The sequence below is a fragment of the Camelus bactrianus genome, chromosome 12, assembly GCF_048773025.1.
Source record: "Camelus bactrianus isolate YW-2024 breed Bactrian camel chromosome 12, ASM4877302v1, whole genome shotgun sequence".
Classification (NCBI taxonomy): domain Eukaryota; kingdom Metazoa; phylum Chordata; class Mammalia; order Artiodactyla; family Camelidae; genus Camelus; species Camelus bactrianus.
This window is the reverse complement of record NC_133550.1, coordinates 4,385,159-4,405,299: the sequence shown is the minus strand read 5'-3', so window position 1 is coordinate 4,405,299 and position 20,141 is coordinate 4,385,159. Positions and strand designations below refer to the sequence as shown.

The following is a 20,141-nucleotide window of genomic DNA, read 5'->3' as shown; positions in this document are numbered from 1 at the left end:
CTACCCTGTGGCCGGGGAGGGACATGATTCTGCCATCACACTCCCCTCTTTCTCACCAATGTGCTGATCACCTAACCAAGGACCTATGCTCCCCGCTTCGCTCACTTCCTCCTCCTTTCCATTGACTACCCTGTTCCCATCGCTTCCTTCATTCAGCACATCAGGATTTCATGACCACATTCTTCTCTAAATGGAATGGGTATCTTGAATCTAATGTCTGACAACTGTTCTTACTGTATATGCACACACTGACCTGCACATAACCCCGTCCAGCTCTTTATTTTCCTAGAATCTCCCAGAGGAATCAGTTCCATGATGGTGGTGATGATGATGATGATACTGACAATGATGACAGGGACCTCTCAAGGATTCTGATAAAGAGGGAATCAATAAAGGGAGGGAATCATTGCAAAATTGCCCCAGAGACAGGCTTAAAAGTAAATAACTGCTATAGTGTTTAATGAAATTGACTAATATTTAACTATTTTTAAAACTTTATATCACTGAATTTAAAATTTTAACGGGAATTCTCATTCACCAGTAACCAAGATTCAACTCTAGGACCAATGTCTAAGGATTTCAATCTTCTAACAAATTGTCCACTAGCCTTTTAAACACGTGATCCTTTTAAAAAGCTTAGTGCTGGGCTGAAAATAAGCAGGATTCATATAATCTCACCAGACACAGTGAATGTGGAAAGACTAAGGAAGAAAAACAAAAAGCCATTCATAACGTCTTGAACTTCACGTTGCTCACAGGAGAAAATGTTAGGTAAGGTGAGCGTCACATCAACATGACACTTGAGTGGGATGGGGAAGCTGATCTTCCTCATCAGACATTTATCCTGATTTGTTAGATGCCAACACAGTTTCCTCATTGGATTTGCTTCTAACAAGTATGGAAGAATTTACGTTCTACCAAAAGCAGTCTAAATATTTTCCCCTGCTGTCAGGTCTCTGGACTGAATGTCCCCACAAGAAGGACATGAATATGTTTCATAGGGAATTCTTCCTGAGAAGCAACAGGATTTTCGAGGGAAGAACTGCAGGCCCCCCATGGAGGGCTGGAGGAGGGCTAGAGGGGGCACTGGAAAAACAGCAGGAGTGAGTTCAGATACTACCGCTCAGGTTGCCAAAGACAGCATTGCTATCTCTGAGGATATGACATTCTCCCAAAAGTTCCATGAGTGAAGGTACCTGTGAACACTAAGCAGGTTGTTAAGAAAGAGCAGCACATAATTTGCGTCACAGCTCAATTACAGTATGTTTTGTTATTTGGAAAATAATTAGCCCATTTTCCTTTGAAACTGCAGCAGTAGCAATAGAAATAAAAAAGGCTGAGCCATCTTGGAGAAAACAATCAATAAACAATTCTAAATCTGCAGGATTCCTTGACGATATGCAAGCAGTGAGCTAGATGTGTGCTGCAGATACCTCTTACTGCAGGGCTCACTCCTGCAAAGCATAGAACTAGTTTTCTCAGCAGACAGAGGGAACCAAGTCAAGATTCCAAATCTTGAGAGATTTACTATATGGCAGGAAAGATCACAAAGTACATCCAGCCAAATATGAATAAATGTAATCAAATATTATCAAATGTGATTGGAGCACAGATGAAACAGAAATTCCTTTCACCTGGGATCTAGAGAGACTTCTTCAGAAAATGTGGCTTTGGAGATGGCCAAAGACATGGGTGGAAATTTGGCAGAACAGGATGTAAGGAATTTTAAAACTGATTCTAAAATTCATATAAAAATTCAAAGGATCCCAAATATCCAAAACAATTTTGAACAAGAAAAACAAAGTTGGAAGACTTGCACTATCTGATTTTCAGCCTTTTTTTTTTTTTTTTTTAACTACAGTAATCAGAAAGTATGGTGTTGGTGTAAAACAGGAAAATAGAATAATGGAGCAGAATAGAATGTTCAGAACTAAACCAACACTTATATAGACAATTGATTCTCAAAAAGGATGCAGTGGAGGAAGGATCTTTTCAACAAGTAGTGCTGGAAGAATTAGATAGTGAAATGCAAAAAAAAAAAAAAATGAACTTTGATCCACACCTCACAAAATATACAAAAATTAAGTCACAATGGATCATAGATCTTAATAGGAAATCTAAAACTATAAAACAGCTAGGAGAAAAAGCATAGGCTTAAGCTTTATGACCTTGGGTTTGGCAAAAATTTCTTTGCTATGACACCAAAAGTATAATGTATTTTAAAAAGAAACTGATAGAGTGAACTTTATCAAAATGAAGACTCTTCAAAGCTGTTCTAAACACTGCTAAGCAAATGAAAAGACAAGCCATAGACAGAAGCTATTTGCAGATCATATATCTGATAAAGGTCTCTCTTTGTATCTGATCCAGAATAAAGAGGTGTCAAAACTCAATAATAATGCAAACACCTGAATGAATGAATGAGGCCAGAAAACACACTTCAGTAAAGATATCCAGATGGATAAAAAGCATATGAAAAGATGCTGATTAAAGATGCCATTAATCATCAGAGAAATGCTTTTAAAAACCAAAGTGAGATACTAGTACACATACATACAAGAATGAATACGATTAGAAAGACCGACCTTACAAAGTGCTGGTAAGGAAGTAGAGCAACCAGAGCTGATACACACCACAAGGAATTTACAATAGTACAATCATTTTGGAAAAGTCTTTTACAGTTTCTTTAAAAAAGGTAAATACCTATCTACCATATAACCCAGATATTCCTCATCTGGTGCTTTAGAAAAGAAAAGCATATGTCCATATAAAGACTTGTAACCAAATATTCACTGCAATTTTATTTATAATAGCTCAAGTTGTAAATAACCCATGCATCCATCAAAAAGTAAATGGAGAAACAAATGATGGTCTATCCAAACACTGCTCACAACAAACTCTTCAGGAAAAACTCAGCACTAAACAATACTCTGCTATAAGAAAAATAAGCTATTAATACAGCAACACAGATGACTCTCAAAATAATTACACTGAATGAAAGAAGTCAGACAACATAGAGTAGATACTGCATTAATCCATTCATACAAGGATCTTGAAAATGCAGACCAATATGTTGTGATGGAAAGCAGATCAATGGTTTCCAGGGGAAGAGATGGGGAGGGAGGGAGGGACAACAAATGGCAGGAGAGAAGCTTTGTGGGTGATGGGTATGTTCACTCTCTTGAATGTGGTCATGGTTTCTTGGGGATATACTTATGTCAAAACGTATTAGCTGTACACTTTATACGTGTGAAAATTACTTTGCCAAGTATACCTCAAAGCTGTTTTAAGAAAAAAGGCACTTCAGTCCTGATCCACCTCAGCGCCTGATTGGAGCGACATGATCAGTCCCTCACCCTGTTTGCCTAACAGGAAGGTAGAAAACCTCTCACGGAAAATAACATATGGATTTTTCATTTGCAATGTCTGCCATGTAATAAAGAATTTCAAGACATGCAACATGTCAAGACTATATAACGGATAATATGAGAATAAGAAACATTAGACAAAGGATGCAAACCCCCAGGTGATGTAGGCTTCAGAGTTACCAATAAAGGCTATAAAATACTTTTAATATATTCAAGAAAATAAGGAAATTATGGGAGAATAGACAACAGGGTAAAGACTTTCACCAGAGAAATATACTGGAATGTATTTTTAAGAGAAATCAAACAGATACTCTAGAACTGAAGCTTTCAGCTCAGGAAACAGGTAAACAGAGCTAATTAGGATCGCTTTTAAGTAAAACTTTCAGTAATGCCGGGTAAAATACAACAACAAATGTAACACAGAGCTAACTATGGAAAGAGAAGTTCCCAGGTGACAATACAAAGAGGACACTTAAAGCCCAGAGTGGTAATCTTGTGAGCTGATGCCACCACACCCTGGAGGGAAGGGGTTTTAATCTGCACATAAATAGAGATACAATGTCCATTTAGGAAAAAGGGTCCATACCAGATGTAGAAGACTCTTCCTTTATATCTATATAGTCAGAGACAGAGATGTAAAGTGGCAGCAGAGGTCACAGTGACACAGGGCCCTGGGCCAAGGAGTGTGAACACCTCTGCAAGCTGGGAAAGGTAGGAAGACGAATCCCTCCCTAGAGCCTCGGTGTGGAACGTAGCCTTGGCCACACGTTGGTTTTAGCCCACTGACAATGACTTTGCACTTCTGCACAATAGAACAGTGAGATGATGAATGTGTATTGCTTTAAGCCCCTGAGTCTGTGGTCCTTTGTTACAACAGCAAAAGGAAAGAAACTCAGGAACCAACATGAACATGAACCCCAAGCTGCCTGCTGTGCTGGCAAGAAGTTCTTTGTCTCTGAACCTGGGGGAGTCTCCTGTCTTCTGGCAGCATCCACAAACTACCTCATGCTAACTTGACAGCTTGCAGAGGGTTAAATCTTAACCCTGCACAGTTCTTGATATTTAGTTAATAAAAATGATGGTGTCATCATGGGTATTTTTCCATCTTTTAAATACCCTTCAGTCTTCTAATAAAGCTACCTCTATTTGAGAGACAGTGTAAATAGTTTTCAAACTTCATAATAAATAACTGTGGTTTTATTTGGTTACTTAAATTATGAGTAATAATATTCACATTAGTAAAAGTTATTAAAATCAACATTGTTTAATGAAAATATCATTTCTTTTTGCATGAACATGTATTAACTACAATAAATGTTCCATGCTTTGTTCTACGATTTACTGTTAGAGCCTTAAAGCATAATATTTTCCTCAAATGATATTATGGCAAAGGGATTTCTTTTGGTGGAACAGTTCCTGCATCAAATCTGGTGCATGGCTCAGGCCACTGGGAACCTAGAGATGATAGATATTAGGAGGCATTTTAAACACAAAATGATTTTTAAAGGAATTAAACAACTGGATGTGTGAAAACAAAGAATCTGAGAATATTCTAGTGAAATAAATGTATTTTTCAGCTTAAGCAAGACACTGGGTGAATAAATCTAAAATGAAAAAACCACCCAGAGATCAGCAGTGAGTCATGCATGCAGTGTGACTGATCAAAACCAAGTTGTTTCCAAACCAGTGTGCAGGCTTGATGCCTTCATGAATCAAGTCTGTGTGGCACCAGGCCATCTCGAATACATGTTGATGAGGTATTTATAAGCCCTTCACCATCCCAGCACAAAGCCCACACATGAGCCACAAGACCATCACCTACACATCTGCAAAAGACACAGCATGGTGAATAGCACTTTTCTTGTTCAGTAGCCGGTGGCAGGGCACTGTGAGCAGACAGAGATACAGGGACACAGAGACACAGAGGCACTTCCCCTCACTCAGCTGATAACCTTCCGTGCATTCCTGGGGACAGGATTGTCATAAAATGCACCATGGATTGATCCTCCTCCTAGGAAAGGAACGGTAGGTCTGTCCTCAGGTTGGAGCAAGGGTGGCCGGAGGATCTCAGAAGAGCTGTTTCAGCACAACCAATAGAAATGTCTGCCACCGTGACCACGAGAGACAGGTCTCCTGCCATCCCGGTAGGCACCTGGGCTCCTGACAAAAGCTGGGCTCAGTAAAGGCTTGAGTAGAAGGCACAGACCTGAGGGATGCCCCAGCAAGAGACAGGAGGTAGGGCCTGGTTTATACTGCTCTGGGTGTATCCCAGCCTCATCAGAATACGAAATCAGAAATTTGCAAAACAGCAGAGCTGGGATGGATCATCTACTCCAGACTCCTCACCTTACAGTTTAAAGGGTGGCAGCCCTGGGAGGCAAAGCAACGTGCTAAAGGCAGAGCGTGGAACTGGCAGCGCCAGATGAAACGCACCATGGCAACCCCCGTTCAAGGCCGCTGACACTGAGGACGGGGCCAAGGTTTCCAACGAGGAGAATGAGACAGTGTAAATACTTTGTTCCCCCCAAAACCCCAAATGGCACAAAAACTAAGGCACAAAAACTCACCTTAACTAGCTCTCTTCTGAGGGGGCTCTCTTCTGTCTCCGTCTTTCTGTCTGTCTCCATTTCTCTCTCTCAGACACAAACACATACAATTTTGTGAAAGGGGACTTCCTGCCATACAAAGACAGACTTCACATCTTCAGAGAAACACTTGACAAAGCACATTTCCAATTCAAGTCTTTGTGTGAGGTCTGGGCAACTGGCTTATTTTCTAGAACAATATGTGGTTCCAAAATCAGGAGATCATCTTCCCCAAAGGAAGAGCTCTGGTCCGTGTTGATGAAGCTGGGGGTGTCACATTTCATGAGCCCGTTCGGCTCCTCCTCTGGCCACCTGCTGCATCTGATGGCTTCCTGGAGCCGAACATCACTGTCAAGGGCTATGGTTGGGATACCAGCTTTGGCCTTGTCCAAGCGGTCCACTTCATTGACGTAGCAGTGAAAGAGGGACCTAGATTCGTCATTGTGCTGCCAGAGAACCCCTTGGGCACCAGCGGTCTTCCAAAGTCCGACACAAAGCTGTTCAGTCTGAATCTCTTCTCGGGAGACTCTGCATTGCAATAAAGAAAACCAAAATAAAAGATCGCTCACACTCTAGCTCGGTGACCTGAAGACTTATAGTTTTTGCTGAGAGCAAATCCCTGCACAGAGCATGCTGACAAGCACTGGAAGTGAGAGACATCACTTTCGAACACATACAATTACACCCAAGGCAAAAGTCTCGTGAGGGCCCTTGGACCATCCTGAAAAGACATCGCTCCCTGAGAATCCTCAATACTGGTGCATCGCACACCAGTGTTTCTCAGTGGGACACTCAGATCATCTTCATCAGAATTAGTTAAAGTGCTTCTTAAAGTGCAGAATTCTGGGGTGCACACCCTCAGTGTCTCCAGAAGTAGGGACCGGCAGTCTGTATTTTCATAGCCACCAAGATCACTAAACATGCTCAAGTTTAGCACCGCGGTCTACATCGGGTCACCTGAGCATCGACAATGCTGTCTCATGGGGTGGGGGGGGGTGCCATGTGTGTCAGTGTGCTGTCCTACCCACGTGTATCCCCTGATTCTCAGAACTGACAGTGCAGTCCCATTGGGCAAGAAATACCACCATTTCACAATGCATACTCAGGGCGCCTGACTGACAGATACAATCAGTGCTAGGAAAGGGGACAAAACTCAGGTTCCTCATCGCTTGTTTCACTTACTGTGGGACAAATGATCAATTCAAGGGTAATAAATCAGTGTATGAGTGAATAACATGACTCTCGTTAGTCCCACGAGTGCCTGGAAGAGCGAGCCTGGGCACACTGAGAATCATAACAGCCCATCTACTTAATTGTCATCCTCCCCAGATTTATGTAAAGGTTACTTCCACCCAGGCAGTGACCCCTGAAGGGCAAGAATCATGTCTGAACACACTCTCAAATCCAGAACAGAACGTGACAACAATTAGGCTCTGGGGTCTGTGTTTAGCGAGTGTGGAATCTCAGTGATGCCAGCTCTTAGACCTTGCCTTCCCATCCCACCCCTCACGATATGGCCCTTATGACCAGCTCTCCCGGGGCTGGGGCCATGGAACCCATTTACAGGACTGGAAGAATCTGATCATGTAAACCATCCCCCAGATTATCACCAAGAGTCACCTGCATTTCAGGGATCAGTAATCCCAGAAGCTTTGCAGTTCAGGCAGCTGAGGGATTTTTATATCAGCTCTGTCTTCTACTGTGACTGCCTGGGTGACATCAGACAAGGAATTCTCAAAAGCCTGAGCTTTTCCTTTCAGGAATAATCTAAATAAAAAATCTCGTTGACCACTCAACAAGTGTGATGTGAAGATCAATGATTTACACAGGAGTACAACATTCACTAGGTCATGGATTTAGAATCAGAGAAAAATCATTTGAGAAAGATTGACAGAATGTAGCTTTAATGCAAATTTAAGTATTCTTACCTTTCAGTAAATCATCTTCTTCCCCAACTTATCACTTCACCCAAGTTTAAAAGATGTTTGAGAACAGGGATGAGTGTGCCAGCAATCTGGGACCCAATAACCTAAAATGTCACCTAGGAAAAAGAGGGGAGTAACACATTTTTAAAAAGCATGGTGAGGATGGCGGGGCCATCCCCCAACTCCAGACTAAGAAGCTCTAAGTAATAGATTTCCTGCCTGCCTGGGGCATCAGCTGATGTGAAAACCCACCCAGAAACCTCACTGTCCAGCAGCTCCTCCGTAACACAGGCTACACTTTCTCAGAATTAAGAATTGGGGCCAGTAACCACTTCGCTGAAGAATAAAGTCAAAGAAGAAGAAGAGAGTTCTGCCCCTCCCCAGGGGAGAGCCCAGACCTTGGGCTGCATGCACTGAGCCCACCTCCCAGGAGAAGGATAAACTGGAGAAGGGCGTCCTGCGAAACTGGGGCAGCAAATGTTCAGATGGGAAAAAATTGACCGGCTGGCCAGGGACAGCCCCCTCGGTCGCTGCCTTGGCGGCTGCCTCCGCCCCCTCAGCACATCCTGCCCATTTCCGGTGGTTAAGCTGTCAGGGAAACAGTGCTTTGCGACCTGGGGCAACAGAGGCTGCCCCCAGGCCAAGCTGCGGGGGAAATGGGATCTAAACCACCAGCTCCCAAGCGGCAAGCTCCATACCCCCGCCAACAACCCGCCGCCCCCGCAGCCTACAGCACCCCCGGGGCAATATGTCCTGGAGAAGGGTGACCCGGGAATGAGGGGCAGCAGAGGCCACCCCCACGTCAGGCCTCCAGAGAGATGGGAGCTTATCCTCCAGCCCGCCAGGGGCAGACCCCCCTCCTCTCCAACCCCTGATGTCACCGCGCCCACCTCCCAGGAGCAACCTGACCGGGTGTGGGGTTTCAGGCTAATCTTGGGCGGGAGAGGCCGTCCCCAGGCCAGGTCAGGGGAGAGGAGAAGAAGTGGCCCCATTAGGCGGGGCAGCCGGCCGTCGCAGCTGCCTCTGCCCCTCGACAGCATCGCGCCCGCCTCCCAGGAGCAAGCTGACCTGAAGACGGGCATCTGGCTTCTTGGGCAGCAGAGTACGCCCCCAGGTTTGGCCGTGGGGAAGAGGAGAGCAAATTGACAGGCTCCGCGCTGCAGGTCCTCTACCCCTGCTGTCGCCTCCCCCACACTTTAAAGGCACTTCCCAGGGCGCCCCTCCCCCAGCAGGCTAAATGGGACAGGTGTGTCTGGTGATCTGAGGCAGGAGAGGCCACTCCCACACCAGGCCATCGGGGAGACGGGAGCCAATCCACCAGCTCCCCAGGCAGCCCCCTACCCCCACAGCAGCCACCGCTCCTGCCCCCTGACCTCACGGTGGCCGCCTCTAGGGAGCAGGCTGACCTGGAAATGGACTTCCGGCGAACTAGGGACAACAGGGACCGCCCCCAGGGCAAACCATGGGGAGAAATGGGAGCAAATGGACCGGCTCCATGGGAAAACCTGCCGCTGCTGTCACCACCCCCAACGTAACACGCCCGCCTCCTGGGGCCAGGCTGACTAGGATACACGTGTCTCTTAACCCAGGGCAAGAGACACCGCCCCCAGGACAAGCCGCGGGGAAGATGGGAGCAAATGTGCCCGCTCCCCCGCTGCAGGCCCCCGACCCCCGCCACCCGTGCACCCTGACTACCCTGCCTCCCGCCCCCAACAGGCAAAGTGGGAAAGGGTTATCCCGGGACCTGGCGCAACAGAGGCTGCCTGCAGGCCACGCGGCACAGACATGGGAGCTAATCCTCAAGCTCCCCCTGGGCAGCCTCCCTATCCCCGCAGCCACCACCTTCCCAGCCCCCTGACTGCACCGCACCCATCTCCCAGGAGCAAGCTCACCTGGAGTCGGACCTCAGGCAAATCTCTGGCGGCAGAGGTCGCCCCCAAGCCAGGCCGCGGGGGAGAGAAGAAATGGAGCAGCTCCCTGGAACGGACCCAAACCCCCAGCCGCCGCCGCCGCCGCCGCCGCCGCCTCCCAGGACCAAGCTCACCTGGAGACCGGCGTCCCGCCTCTACGGCAGCAGAAGCCGCCCCTGGCTCCGCCGCGGGGGAGAGCGGAGCGAATTGACCGGCTTCCGTGCGGCAGCCCCCCTATCCCCGTGGGCCCTGCACCTTAACCGCACCGCCTCCACTCCCCACTAAGCAAGCTGAGTGGGACAGGTGTGTGAGGCGACCTGGGGCAGCAGAGGCCGCTCCCAGGCCCGGCAGCCGGGAGAAGGCAACTATTCCATCAGTTCGCCAGGGGCAGCCCCGCTCCGCCCCCTTGCCGCTGCCACCGCCCCCGACCTAACCGCCCCACCACCCAGGAGCAAGCTTAACTGGAGTCCAACATCTGGCGAATCTCCGGCGGCCAATGCCCCCCCAGGCCAGGCTGCAGGGAAGAGAAGACATCGACCGGCTTGCCCGGGCAGCCTCCCACCCACCGCCGTCGCCGCCCCCTCCGACCCCTCCGCCAACCCAGACCATTGCACCAATCTCCCGGGGTCAGGCTGACTGCGAGGATGTGCACTTGCCTTCTGACCCTGGCCACGTGCCTGAGCACCTTCCTGCACCCCTACACTCCCTGTACCTCTGCACCCCTGCCACTCTCTGCACTTCCGCACTGCCTGCACCCCCGCATCCCCTGAACTGCCTGCACCCTCCACAGCCCCTGCACCCCTGCCACCACTTACACCTTTGCACTGCGTACACTCCTGCACCCCTGCTTGTCCCACACACCACCTCTTGGGCCTGTGGCAGAGTCTCTGCTGTTAGACCAATGCACAGGAACTCACATCTTTGTCAGTATATGATGCATCAGTGGACGTCTGGGGTTGGCTGCAGGAAGGTACATGTTCCCGGTCACTAGCCTGGGCCACTAGGGTGATCTCTGTGAGGTCACCCAGGACGGGCTCAGAGATGCTGTTCTCTGGGAAGAGAGGAGTTGAAACCGGTCTTGAGGGCAGAGCTGTGCTCACCAGGTCGTCCACGCTTCATGTTTTACACAGGGTTTCGGAGAAGTGAAATTGATCCGGCCAAGTAAGACCGGCCTGCTGTGCGCCCACCTCAGTCCTGGGCTCTGAGGCAGACCGACAGGCTCCCACCATCAGGACATAGTTTGGGCACCTGAATGGTCCCTTGGAGGCATCCTATCACTTCTCGGGAAGAAGTCCGGCTGCTTCCACCCTATGGCCCTCCCTCCCACTGTGCTGGCCTCAGGAAAGTTCCTTATTTGGGGAAGAATGCAGCCCACACCCTACCCCACCCCTCACCTTTCTCTAACCCAGGCTGGTGCTTTCTCTGCCCTTCAGAGTCTGGAAAGCCATTTCTCTTCAGGTATGTCCCTTCTGAGATGGACTTGCTTCCACTCAGTTCTAGGCGAGGATGCACCATGGAATGCACTGGGTAAGAGAACCAAAATAAATAGTTTCTTCTGTGAGGTTTTCTGTTTATCTACTGGGGCTGGGCTGTGTGTAGTTTGCTACAGCTATTCGTGCGAGAGGCTAAAGCCACCCGTGTGTCCTTGTTTTCATCTCCCCGCTGTCTTTGGGTTTTCCCTAGACACTCCTGAGACATTTACTTCTTTTAATTTTATTCCTGTTATTACACAGGGGCTCTACTGACATGGAGGTAAGGTGTTGGGGGAGCGGGACAGAGCAGGGCTTCTGTAGTCCTGTGATTAGTTCTCATTGAGCCTGTGCCCTGAGCTGTGACCTCCACAAGTGTGTCTCTTTCCCCCACCCCAATTTGGGTGACACAGAAGGTATTTCCCTTCCCCCAGGTAGGTTAGGCTCTGGTAAAATAAATTCTCATAAAAAAAAAAAACAAAACACAACCCCCCACAATGGAAGAGAATGTTCTGGGTGTATTTCAATAGAGCTATTTTTTCCTTTCCTGGCAGGAACCATGAGGAGTTTTCCTATGATCTTCACTCTGAGAACAGGATACGGTCCTGGATGTAAAATGCATGAAAAAGAGCAGGGGGCCCCTGTGACTGGCCCCCTGGAGTTGTCACACTCGGACTTCCCCACGCTGAGCCTCCAGCTGGCCTCAGGGACCTGTTAAATCTGCCTGCCCCCGGGGTTCTTACAAAAGCGGGTTCTGCCCTGGGAGCTGTGACTCTCCAAGCCTGCCCGGCTGCCTCTCTGTGTTGGGAGCAGCTTTCCCCCTCAGTTTTCTTGTGGATCTAAGAAGAGCAGTGGGTTTGCAGCTCCCTCAGCTCTGGTGTTGTTTTCAGGACAGAAGGAGCAACTTCTGAGCTCCACACGAGCTGGACCAGAGGCTGGAAGCCTCCTCTCCTCTGCCTCCATGCAGACAATCAGTGGCTGTGGTTCTGGCCGAGTTTCTGAAGATGTGGATTTAAACACACACATCCCAGCCCCCACAGGAGCACACAGTCCCATAAATCCCTACAACTTCCACTGGTAACTACGGAACTGATGAGGACACGGGTTTCGGGGCTGCAGAGGCCTGACTGCATGACTTTCTCCGTGGCCTATTAATGTGGTTATTATGGGCCTTGTCTGAAGTGGCTTGCTTACCGCACCTGGTACATGGGAAATACAAAATAAGTACTAGAACCTCCACTTTTTCTCCCTCTTGGGCCTTCCAAACTAAAAATAATACGTGAACTCAGATGGCCTAGTCACCACAATGAGGTCGGACCAGCCCGGCTCTCCTGAGTGATGGGCACTGACTTGTGCATTAACTCGGAACAGTAGGGGAACCGCCTTCCTCTAACTGGGCCTCTCCCCACACCAGGCACGCCCTCAGCTGAGAAGGGGCCAACTCCCCCATTGAGGTGTGTGCTGGTGGCTTCAGTGTGACCTGGCCCTGCCGGGACATGAACCTGCAGTGAGGTGGAGTGTCAGGAGGAGGGGGGTCCCTGCTGGGGGAGCAGGGGGCCCGGTAGCACCCTGCGCAGCCTGGTGCCTGGGGCTCCCCAACATCTCCTACGGCCCCCGGGTCGGCTCTGGTCTGGGACACTCCATGCACCCTCCCAGTATCTTTTCTTTAAGTCCCTTTTTTGCTTTTATCAGCCAGAGGTGGCTTCTGTTGCTTGTTCAGTGAAACAGTGCATCAGGAAACCAGACTATTTCTAAGATCAGTGAAATACGAACTTTGGTCAGCTCGTCGGGCAGACCGTGCAGCACAAATTCCCGCACAGGGCTGTGCAAATGCCTTACGTGAAGGGTCCTCATCATCTGTCTTCAGAGATACAGAAGCTCGTGGTTCAGGTAAAACCTCAGGGAGGGATTGAGGAATCCACAGCTGGTTGGTTTCAAAGACTAACCGGTCGGACCAGACCCCTGAGCTGTGGTCAGAAGCCTGGCTCAATGTCACGCAGACTCAGCACCCTAAGGGTCCGGTGGGGCCGGTGCTGTTTCCTTTACAGGCTCTCGTTGTGGAGTCACTGTAGCCCCTTACACTCAGCAGGGAATCCAGCCCTCTTAGCCCCCACCCTGAGTGTTCCATGACACAAATCTCGGGAGTGTTTAATTTTCATCTTTGTTTAGGAGGATGAAGGTGGGGCAAGAGGAGAGATAAATTCACACTTAGTGACACCAAGTCACAGCCAGTACCTCCTCCTCGGAGAGCTATGTGCTCCCACAATGGTGGCTGGGGGGCTGGGCAGAGCCCCTCCTCTGGTCACAGAGGGACTCACTGCTCTGACTGCAACTGATGGGTTGGACAACCAATCCAGAGGGGACAGAGAATCTTTCCCGGGAATTTGGAACTGACACACAGAAATTAATTTCACTCATCTGGGGATTGGGAGGAGGGTGGGAATCAAATGAAACCAGAGCAGGAGAGAAAGTTACAAGTGAATGAGAGAGAGACAGAGAGACTGAACTTGTGAGAGTAAATAGTGTGAAGGAAGGATAACAATCAGGGCACAGAGGAATTCCAGCTCCTGGCTGTCTAGTGTGTCCCAGCCCATCAACACACCTGCGGGATGGTTAAAATCATTCCAGTTTTGCAGATTAGGAAACAGGCTGAAAGAGACGGGGGTTGGCTTTGGGTGCACAGTTAATTTAATTGCCACTGGACCCCTCACTTCCCACTGCCTGAAGGCACCATGACCCTCACAGGGACCCTGCAGTGCTGACAGCCTAGCACCCTGATCAAAGGGACCCTGCGGGAGTGGGAACCTCTCTGAGTTTGGAGAGTTCCCTGCACCGAGATTCCATGCATCAGCCGGCTCCAGCTCACCCCAGGTTAACGTCTCCCCAGCTGTGTAGTCCCCCGACCCGCTTACCTCCCTGCCAGGCACCCCCGTTCTTACCACCGAGTGTACTGCAGGAATTCAGGCACAGGGATGCCCAAAGCAACACGAGCCCAACGGCTGTACAAACAGCAGACTCCCAGCACCACCTTGGCTCCATGGGGATAGTAGGTGTCCTCACCTTTCATGTACCTAAGGCAATCTGTTTCTTCAGCTGGAGGCTATAGAGAAAAATAAAAGGTCCAAAACATTGTTCAGTGGGGAATTCCTCCAAGGACCTGACTTCAGTGTCTACAACCAGTTGTGCTGGCCGCTCTTACCCCCGGACTTTGGGTGAGGTGGATTATTGATCAGCACAATCGCCGGTGGCCCCGCTCCTGGGCTTGGCTGCCCAGAGGGGCTGGGGGAATGGGTAAGGCCAGGGCAATCAGGAAGAGCACCGAGGACCTGACATCTCGCCTCCGCAGTTGTAAACCCTTCCCCAAATCTCAAGGCATTGGACAGAGTGCAGCCACCACAATAATGAGATGTTCCCATCTCTTCACTCACTCCTGTTGGTTCACTTACGTGCTGAGCATCCACTGGGTCACAGGACATGACACACAGGATGGCCAATGGGACAGGCTTTGTACTTCCCCCTGGATCCTGTTCAATCTGATGGAAGAATGATCACTCATAAACGGTTTCTCAAAAGGATACATAGACAGGAGACAAACTGCAGAGTGAATCAAATTTTAAAATATAAATGAAGATCCCCCAGTCTCCCCGCCTAAGGTTAACAGCATAAAGAAAATAGATCTTGCCTTTGATCACCAAGGTAGTGGTCACCCTCTCTCAGGAGGAAAGGAGAGTTAATCTTTGAGCAGGACACAGAATTGCTCCATCGAATTGGACCAGGACCTCTGCATTCATTCAGCAAATCTGTATAAGCTCCTACTACTTATGGGAATCTAGTAACTATACCCATTCCCAAGGCTCTTGGGCTTTATTAGTCAACAAAATAGACACGACTCCCCATCACTGGGGGCTCAGAGTTTTAGCAGAGAAAACAGGCAACATGATGGGGGTAGCAAGAGCTTGGGGAAAAATAAGAGTGATATGAGCAAAGTCAGGTGATGGTGGTGGGGTGGGAGGCAGGCAGGAGGGAATAAGGCAATCCTGGCAGATCTCAAGGAGTAATGAACTTGAAGCAGAATAGATCCGGAGGAAGAAGGAAGAGCCGGAGCCAGAGGCCCCCAGAGTGATGGGGAGAGTGTGGGCGGAGAGGCAGAGCAAGCCGGGTCCTCGAAGACCTTGGGACGACTTTGGCTCCTAATGGAATGGTGACCATTTTAGTGAGTTTTGATGGGATGGGTGATGTCCAATTTATGCTTTTGTTTTGGGTTTTCTTGGGAGGAGGTTAATTTATTTATTTTAGTGAAGGTGCTGAGGTTTGAACCCAGGATCTCATGCATGCTGAGCATGCACTGTATCACTGAGCTACACCCACCCCCTCAAATGTATGCTTTTATAGGCTCCCTCTGACTCTGTGTGGATGAGATTGTAGAAAAGCAAAGATGGAAGAAGTAGGCTATTTTGTGTCCAACAAGGGGCTGAAGGTGGCTCCTAGGAGGGCGGGGAACAGGGAGTACGTGGTTAATGAATTCAGAGTAGCCAGAATTTTCTAACAAGCTGGATTTGCTGTCTGTGTGTGTGTAAGAGAAAGAGAGAGAAAGAACATGGTTCCAACATCTGGACCTGGAAAATGGCATGGATGTCCTCTCCATCCACAGGAGATGGGACAAAATGGGGCTGAGCAGGTGGAAAGGGGCTGGAATCAGCTCAGTTCTTCAATATCATGATTAAGGAGTCTATTAGATATTGCCACAGAAATGCCTAATAGGTAGAGGAGTCTGGTTTTTTTTTTTCTTTCTTTTTAACATTAAAAAATATAATTTAAATGTATTAATTTTATTATGTGAATGGATTTGGAATTTTATTTCATGCCAAGGTATATGTTATAATAGCCAAATGGAAAATATATCAGAAAAGGGGAGAAATGAGGGCTTTCACAAAAACTGACTGTCCGTAACGTAGGTAAAATTTCAACGAAAGAGTCTTCAGTGCAAAATCCTCATCTTGGTGTTACATAAAATTAAATGAAAAAGGACTATGTTGATGTATCATTATTTCATGTTACATAATAGCCCCAAACAAACACACTGTTTAACTATGAGGCTTGTAGAAATGCTATTCACTTTATTGACATAAATACAGAAATGCAGAAAGGTTCTAAGGTAGAATAAGCATCTTAGTGGAAATAATAGAGATCTGAGCATTTCACATGATATGTATGGACTGATTCAAAATTTGGAAAAGTAATTTACACAGTAGAACATACGTAAGAATGTGAAAGCAAGATGAATGAAAGAAAAAGAATATGAGTATCAGGGAGAGAGTTCCAAATGGAAAAGGCCAATCAGGGAGTTTTGGACAAATCGAGAAATTGATGGCATGTCAATTTCCAATTCTGGTTGCTTCTACCAAAAGTATAGCAGTGAGATAGAGGAGAGACCCAGGACCCAACTCCGAGGCACATTTGCAGCAAATATTTGGAAAAAAGAGGAGACGTTGGCAAAAGACCAGCCAGTGGATCGAAAGCAGAGCGATGGGCTGGAGGCCAAGTGAAGCAGGAACACGGGGGAGGAGAAATGGAAGAGCCGGGTCAAATGCTGCCAAAGGGCCATGCATGATGAAGACTAAAAACTGACCACTATATTTAGCAACGTGGGGTCACTGATGGCCTTGACAGAGCAGTTTCCATAGAGCGAGGGATCAGGGGAAAAGCCAGAGTGGGTGCAAAAGGGAATGGCTCAAGAGAATATGCAGACAGTGAGTTTAAACGACTCATTAAAGATTTGCTGCAAAGACATGGGGTGGCAATTGGTGGGGGCCAATTAGAGTCAAGGAGTGCTGTTTGTTTCTTTTAAGAGGATGGACTTTTATATACTGATAGGAGCCAACTAGCAGTAGAACAAAATAGATGAGGTAGTGACAGAGAGGATGGATGTGGGAGTGACAGCCCGGAGAAGATTGTATGGATGGGCCCCCTGGTGACTTTTGGATGACCTGGCTTTCGATGTCACCTGTAATAAGAGGTGGGGCAGCGAGAGTGAGGTCACAGACATCAGAAGGCGAGCGGATGTGCTGGGAGTTGCTGGTGAAATTTCTTTTCTCTTGGCTTCAGTTTGCTTGGTCAAAGTAGAAAAGTAAACTTACCAGCTGAGGGACGAGAAGGAATAGTTACTGGAGTCATGAACAGAAGATATGAAAGAGACTTCAGGGACAATGGGACAGTGAAAAGAGCAGAGGGAGACGGGGGGAGTGTGCTCTCAGAAAGTTACGTTTTATCTTTGAGGTCCCCAAGTGTTGGATGTGTGATTGCCCTTCCTGCTGTCCACGAAATAAAAATTGAGTATGGTCCAGGGAAAATGCTATTTCATTCTAAGAGGCTGCCTGTTTCTCAGGAACGGTCATCTTAAACTGCAAACACTACAAAAATGTTGAAAAGAAGAACTTGTGTACCCAATGACCCACTATTTTCTATAAATTTGGTTGCTATTTAGTTCCCCTATCAATACCACAGAACCGATACTGCCTAGGATGGAGATACATCGATGCTTAAATGGAAATGAAATTTGTATCTTTTTCCTAAACTCCATGGCTTCCTTAACATCCCATTCCCCTTGGAATTTACGGGTGTCCGGTATAAGAAATAAGAAACAGTTTGAGAAAATCCCGGCTCAGAATTACACAGCACAACCTCAGCTCAGAAGAATACAGCCATAAAAATGTTTAGAAGCAAAACTCCATAACTACTCTTAAAGAATTTTGCAAACCTGGGCCTGCCCAGATGTTTCCAAACTGGAAAGGTACTCCAATCAGTTGACCGGTACGGGAACCAGAGGCTGGTCAGCCTTTTCTGTAAAAGCCAGAGACTAAATATTTTCAGTTTTGCAGATCATTTTGTTGTAACCATGCAGGTCTGCAATAAGAAAGCGAAGAGCACTGGGAGACACGAAACAAATGGGCATGCCCACACCCTCCCTTCCACTCAGGGCAGCTTCTCTGTGGTGGGGAGCTTTGCCACAATGACTTGTTTCTTTGTTTCCATTGGTTTCTTTGTTTCCACCTTACTGCTCAAACTCAGAACTTCAAGTGAGCCTGGTCCTTCAGCATCCATGCAGAAAGAAGGCTGAGTGGGGGTGGGGATCCCACCTGACAGAGAAGAGAGATGGCTTGTCACCATGACATGAGACAATCACACCTTCCGGGGTGAAAGGGAACAAAGATAAGGGAGGGGCACAGCAGTGGGACCCCTGGGTCACCTGCCAGGCTTGCTCTCCCTCCACGGCCACCCTGGGGGCCTGGGTGGTGTTTGAACTCAGCTACAGTGATTAGGCTGAGGGGACTCAGGATAAAGGACCCTCCGTCTCCACACCGGGTTCCAAACGCAGCCTCTCTAAGTCTACCCTCTGAATTTCTGGAACTCAGCTGGAAGAATACATGATCAGGCCAGACCCAGAGCCCAAGCCAAACACGACAAGGGTCACGTGGGGTTGTAACCCCGTGCTCAGCGGTCGGGGTCTCCTTGCAAATCTGCAGAAATCCCTGTTCTGCCTCATTCCTGGGAGAAACCCCACATCTCTTCCTGCTCTGTCTGTTCTTCTCTTGAGGCTATTGTCCTGGAGGGATGCAGAGTCCTTGAACCTGGCCCTCCAAACGTACATAAGCAGCCTGTTCAATAAAACAAATTATGCACTTTTTCACATTTGCCAGTTTTTTGATTCCAGAAAGGCTGCGGGACTCTTTATCACTGTCTCCTGTGCCCCCACCACTTGGTGGCCCTCTCCTCATGGAAACACGATTTCCCACAACTGCACCCTGCCTCCCTGCTTGTCAGAGGGGAGTGACCCACAAAGACACAGGTGTTTGTGAGGATCCTGTCCCCCAGCAGAAAGCCTACTCCTGGAGCCACGGACAGGGATCTGGCCTCCTGAGCCGCTCAGCTCTAATTGAAAGCCTAAACTGGGGACCCCGAACATTGCTGACTGACTTTCTGAGTCACCTGGGCTGGAAGGGCCTGATTTTTCTTTCCAAGAATGGATGTAGCGCAGCCTCCATTTTCAGGGCTGACATTCATGACGTATCTAGTTCCCCCAAATGCACCCCAGGAAGGAAAGGCCCTTCCATCCCACTGGTTAGAAACCCAGCCCAGGGGAGTTCCGAAGCACTGCATTGCTGTCAGGTCCAGCATCCCTGCAGAGTGGCCCCTGCCCCTGAATGAGCCCCTTCCCTGGGCCTTCCCTGCCTCGACATGACCACACCCCAGGTGGTGCTGGGGAAGGCAGGGAGTGCAGTGAGGGGAGGGGGGAAGCAGAGCCCCTTGCTCTGGAGTGAGGAGACCACAGAGAAAGGCACACATCACCCCGACCCTATACCGCAAACTCTTAGCCCCACCAACACAGGGGCCGCTCTGCGCCCTCTCACCGTGGCTCTCCTGTGAGACTGCACCCAACCCGACATCTGGCACCCAAGCCCTACCTCCCCTCTTATGACAGATCCCGTCTTCTTGGAAACTGCCTAGCAGCGCGTATTCAAGGCCGGCAGCGGGCCTGGCGGATCTGCACTTCAGGTGCCCTACCTGGCCAGCCGTGCGTGCCTGGGCTCAGTCCTCTTTCTTGCCCACCGGTAGCCTGGGTCCACGTCCGGTGCAAGCGGAGGCCACGGAGCCCAGGCTGATCCCCACACACGGACAGGTGAGGGTGCCCCCGCCTCGCTGCCCCGCTGCCCCGCCCACTGTTGGCAGCAACACCCCAGCCTCCGGCCGGCGCCACATGCAGGTCAGGACTTCCGCGCGGCCCTGCCCTCCCCGGCCCCGCCCAGCTGTCCCATAAGCCTCCCCCCACCCCCGTCCTGGCTGTGCCCTGGCTCCCATTGGCTCCGCAAGTTCTGCCCTCGCACCA

General features: G+C 48.9%; 1 protein-coding gene across 33 annotated transcripts in view; it reads right to left on the bottom strand.

Moving 5' to 3' along the window:
• Positions 1 to 20,050, bottom strand: part of LOC141579338 (trafficking protein particle complex subunit 9-like) — a 147,232-nt gene extending 127,182 nt beyond the window's left edge. For 20 of the 33 annotated variants that reach the window (XM_074374524.1, XM_074374522.1, XM_074374519.1 and 17 more), the window contains exons 1-11: positions 19,820 to 20,042; positions 18,015 to 18,393; positions 14,704 to 14,790; positions 14,197 to 14,357; positions 11,183 to 11,311; positions 10,706 to 10,839; positions 10,251 to 10,302; positions 9,771 to 9,964; positions 8,302 to 8,967; positions 7,882 to 7,994; positions 5,936 to 6,481 (exon numbers count right to left, since the gene is read on the bottom strand). In XM_074374524.1, the coding sequence (XP_074230625.1) occupies positions 8,842 to 8,967; positions 9,771 to 9,964; positions 10,251 to 10,302; positions 10,706 to 10,839; positions 11,183 to 11,311; positions 14,197 to 14,296 (735 nt within the window). In that variant the 5' untranslated portion in view covers positions 14,297 to 14,357; positions 14,704 to 14,790; positions 18,015 to 18,393; positions 19,820 to 20,042 and the 3' untranslated portion in view covers positions 5,936 to 6,481; positions 7,882 to 7,994; positions 8,302 to 8,841. Of the gene's footprint in view, positions 1 to 253; positions 372 to 1,506; positions 6,482 to 7,881; positions 7,995 to 8,301; positions 8,968 to 9,770; positions 9,965 to 10,250; positions 10,303 to 10,705; positions 10,840 to 11,182; positions 11,312 to 14,196; positions 14,358 to 14,703; positions 14,791 to 18,014; positions 18,394 to 19,819 lie in introns of those variants that run through there. The other 13 variants (XM_074374534.1, XM_074374539.1, XM_074374540.1 and 10 more) reach the window with 13 other exon arrangements.
• Positions 20,051 to 20,141: the final 91 nt, after the last annotated feature.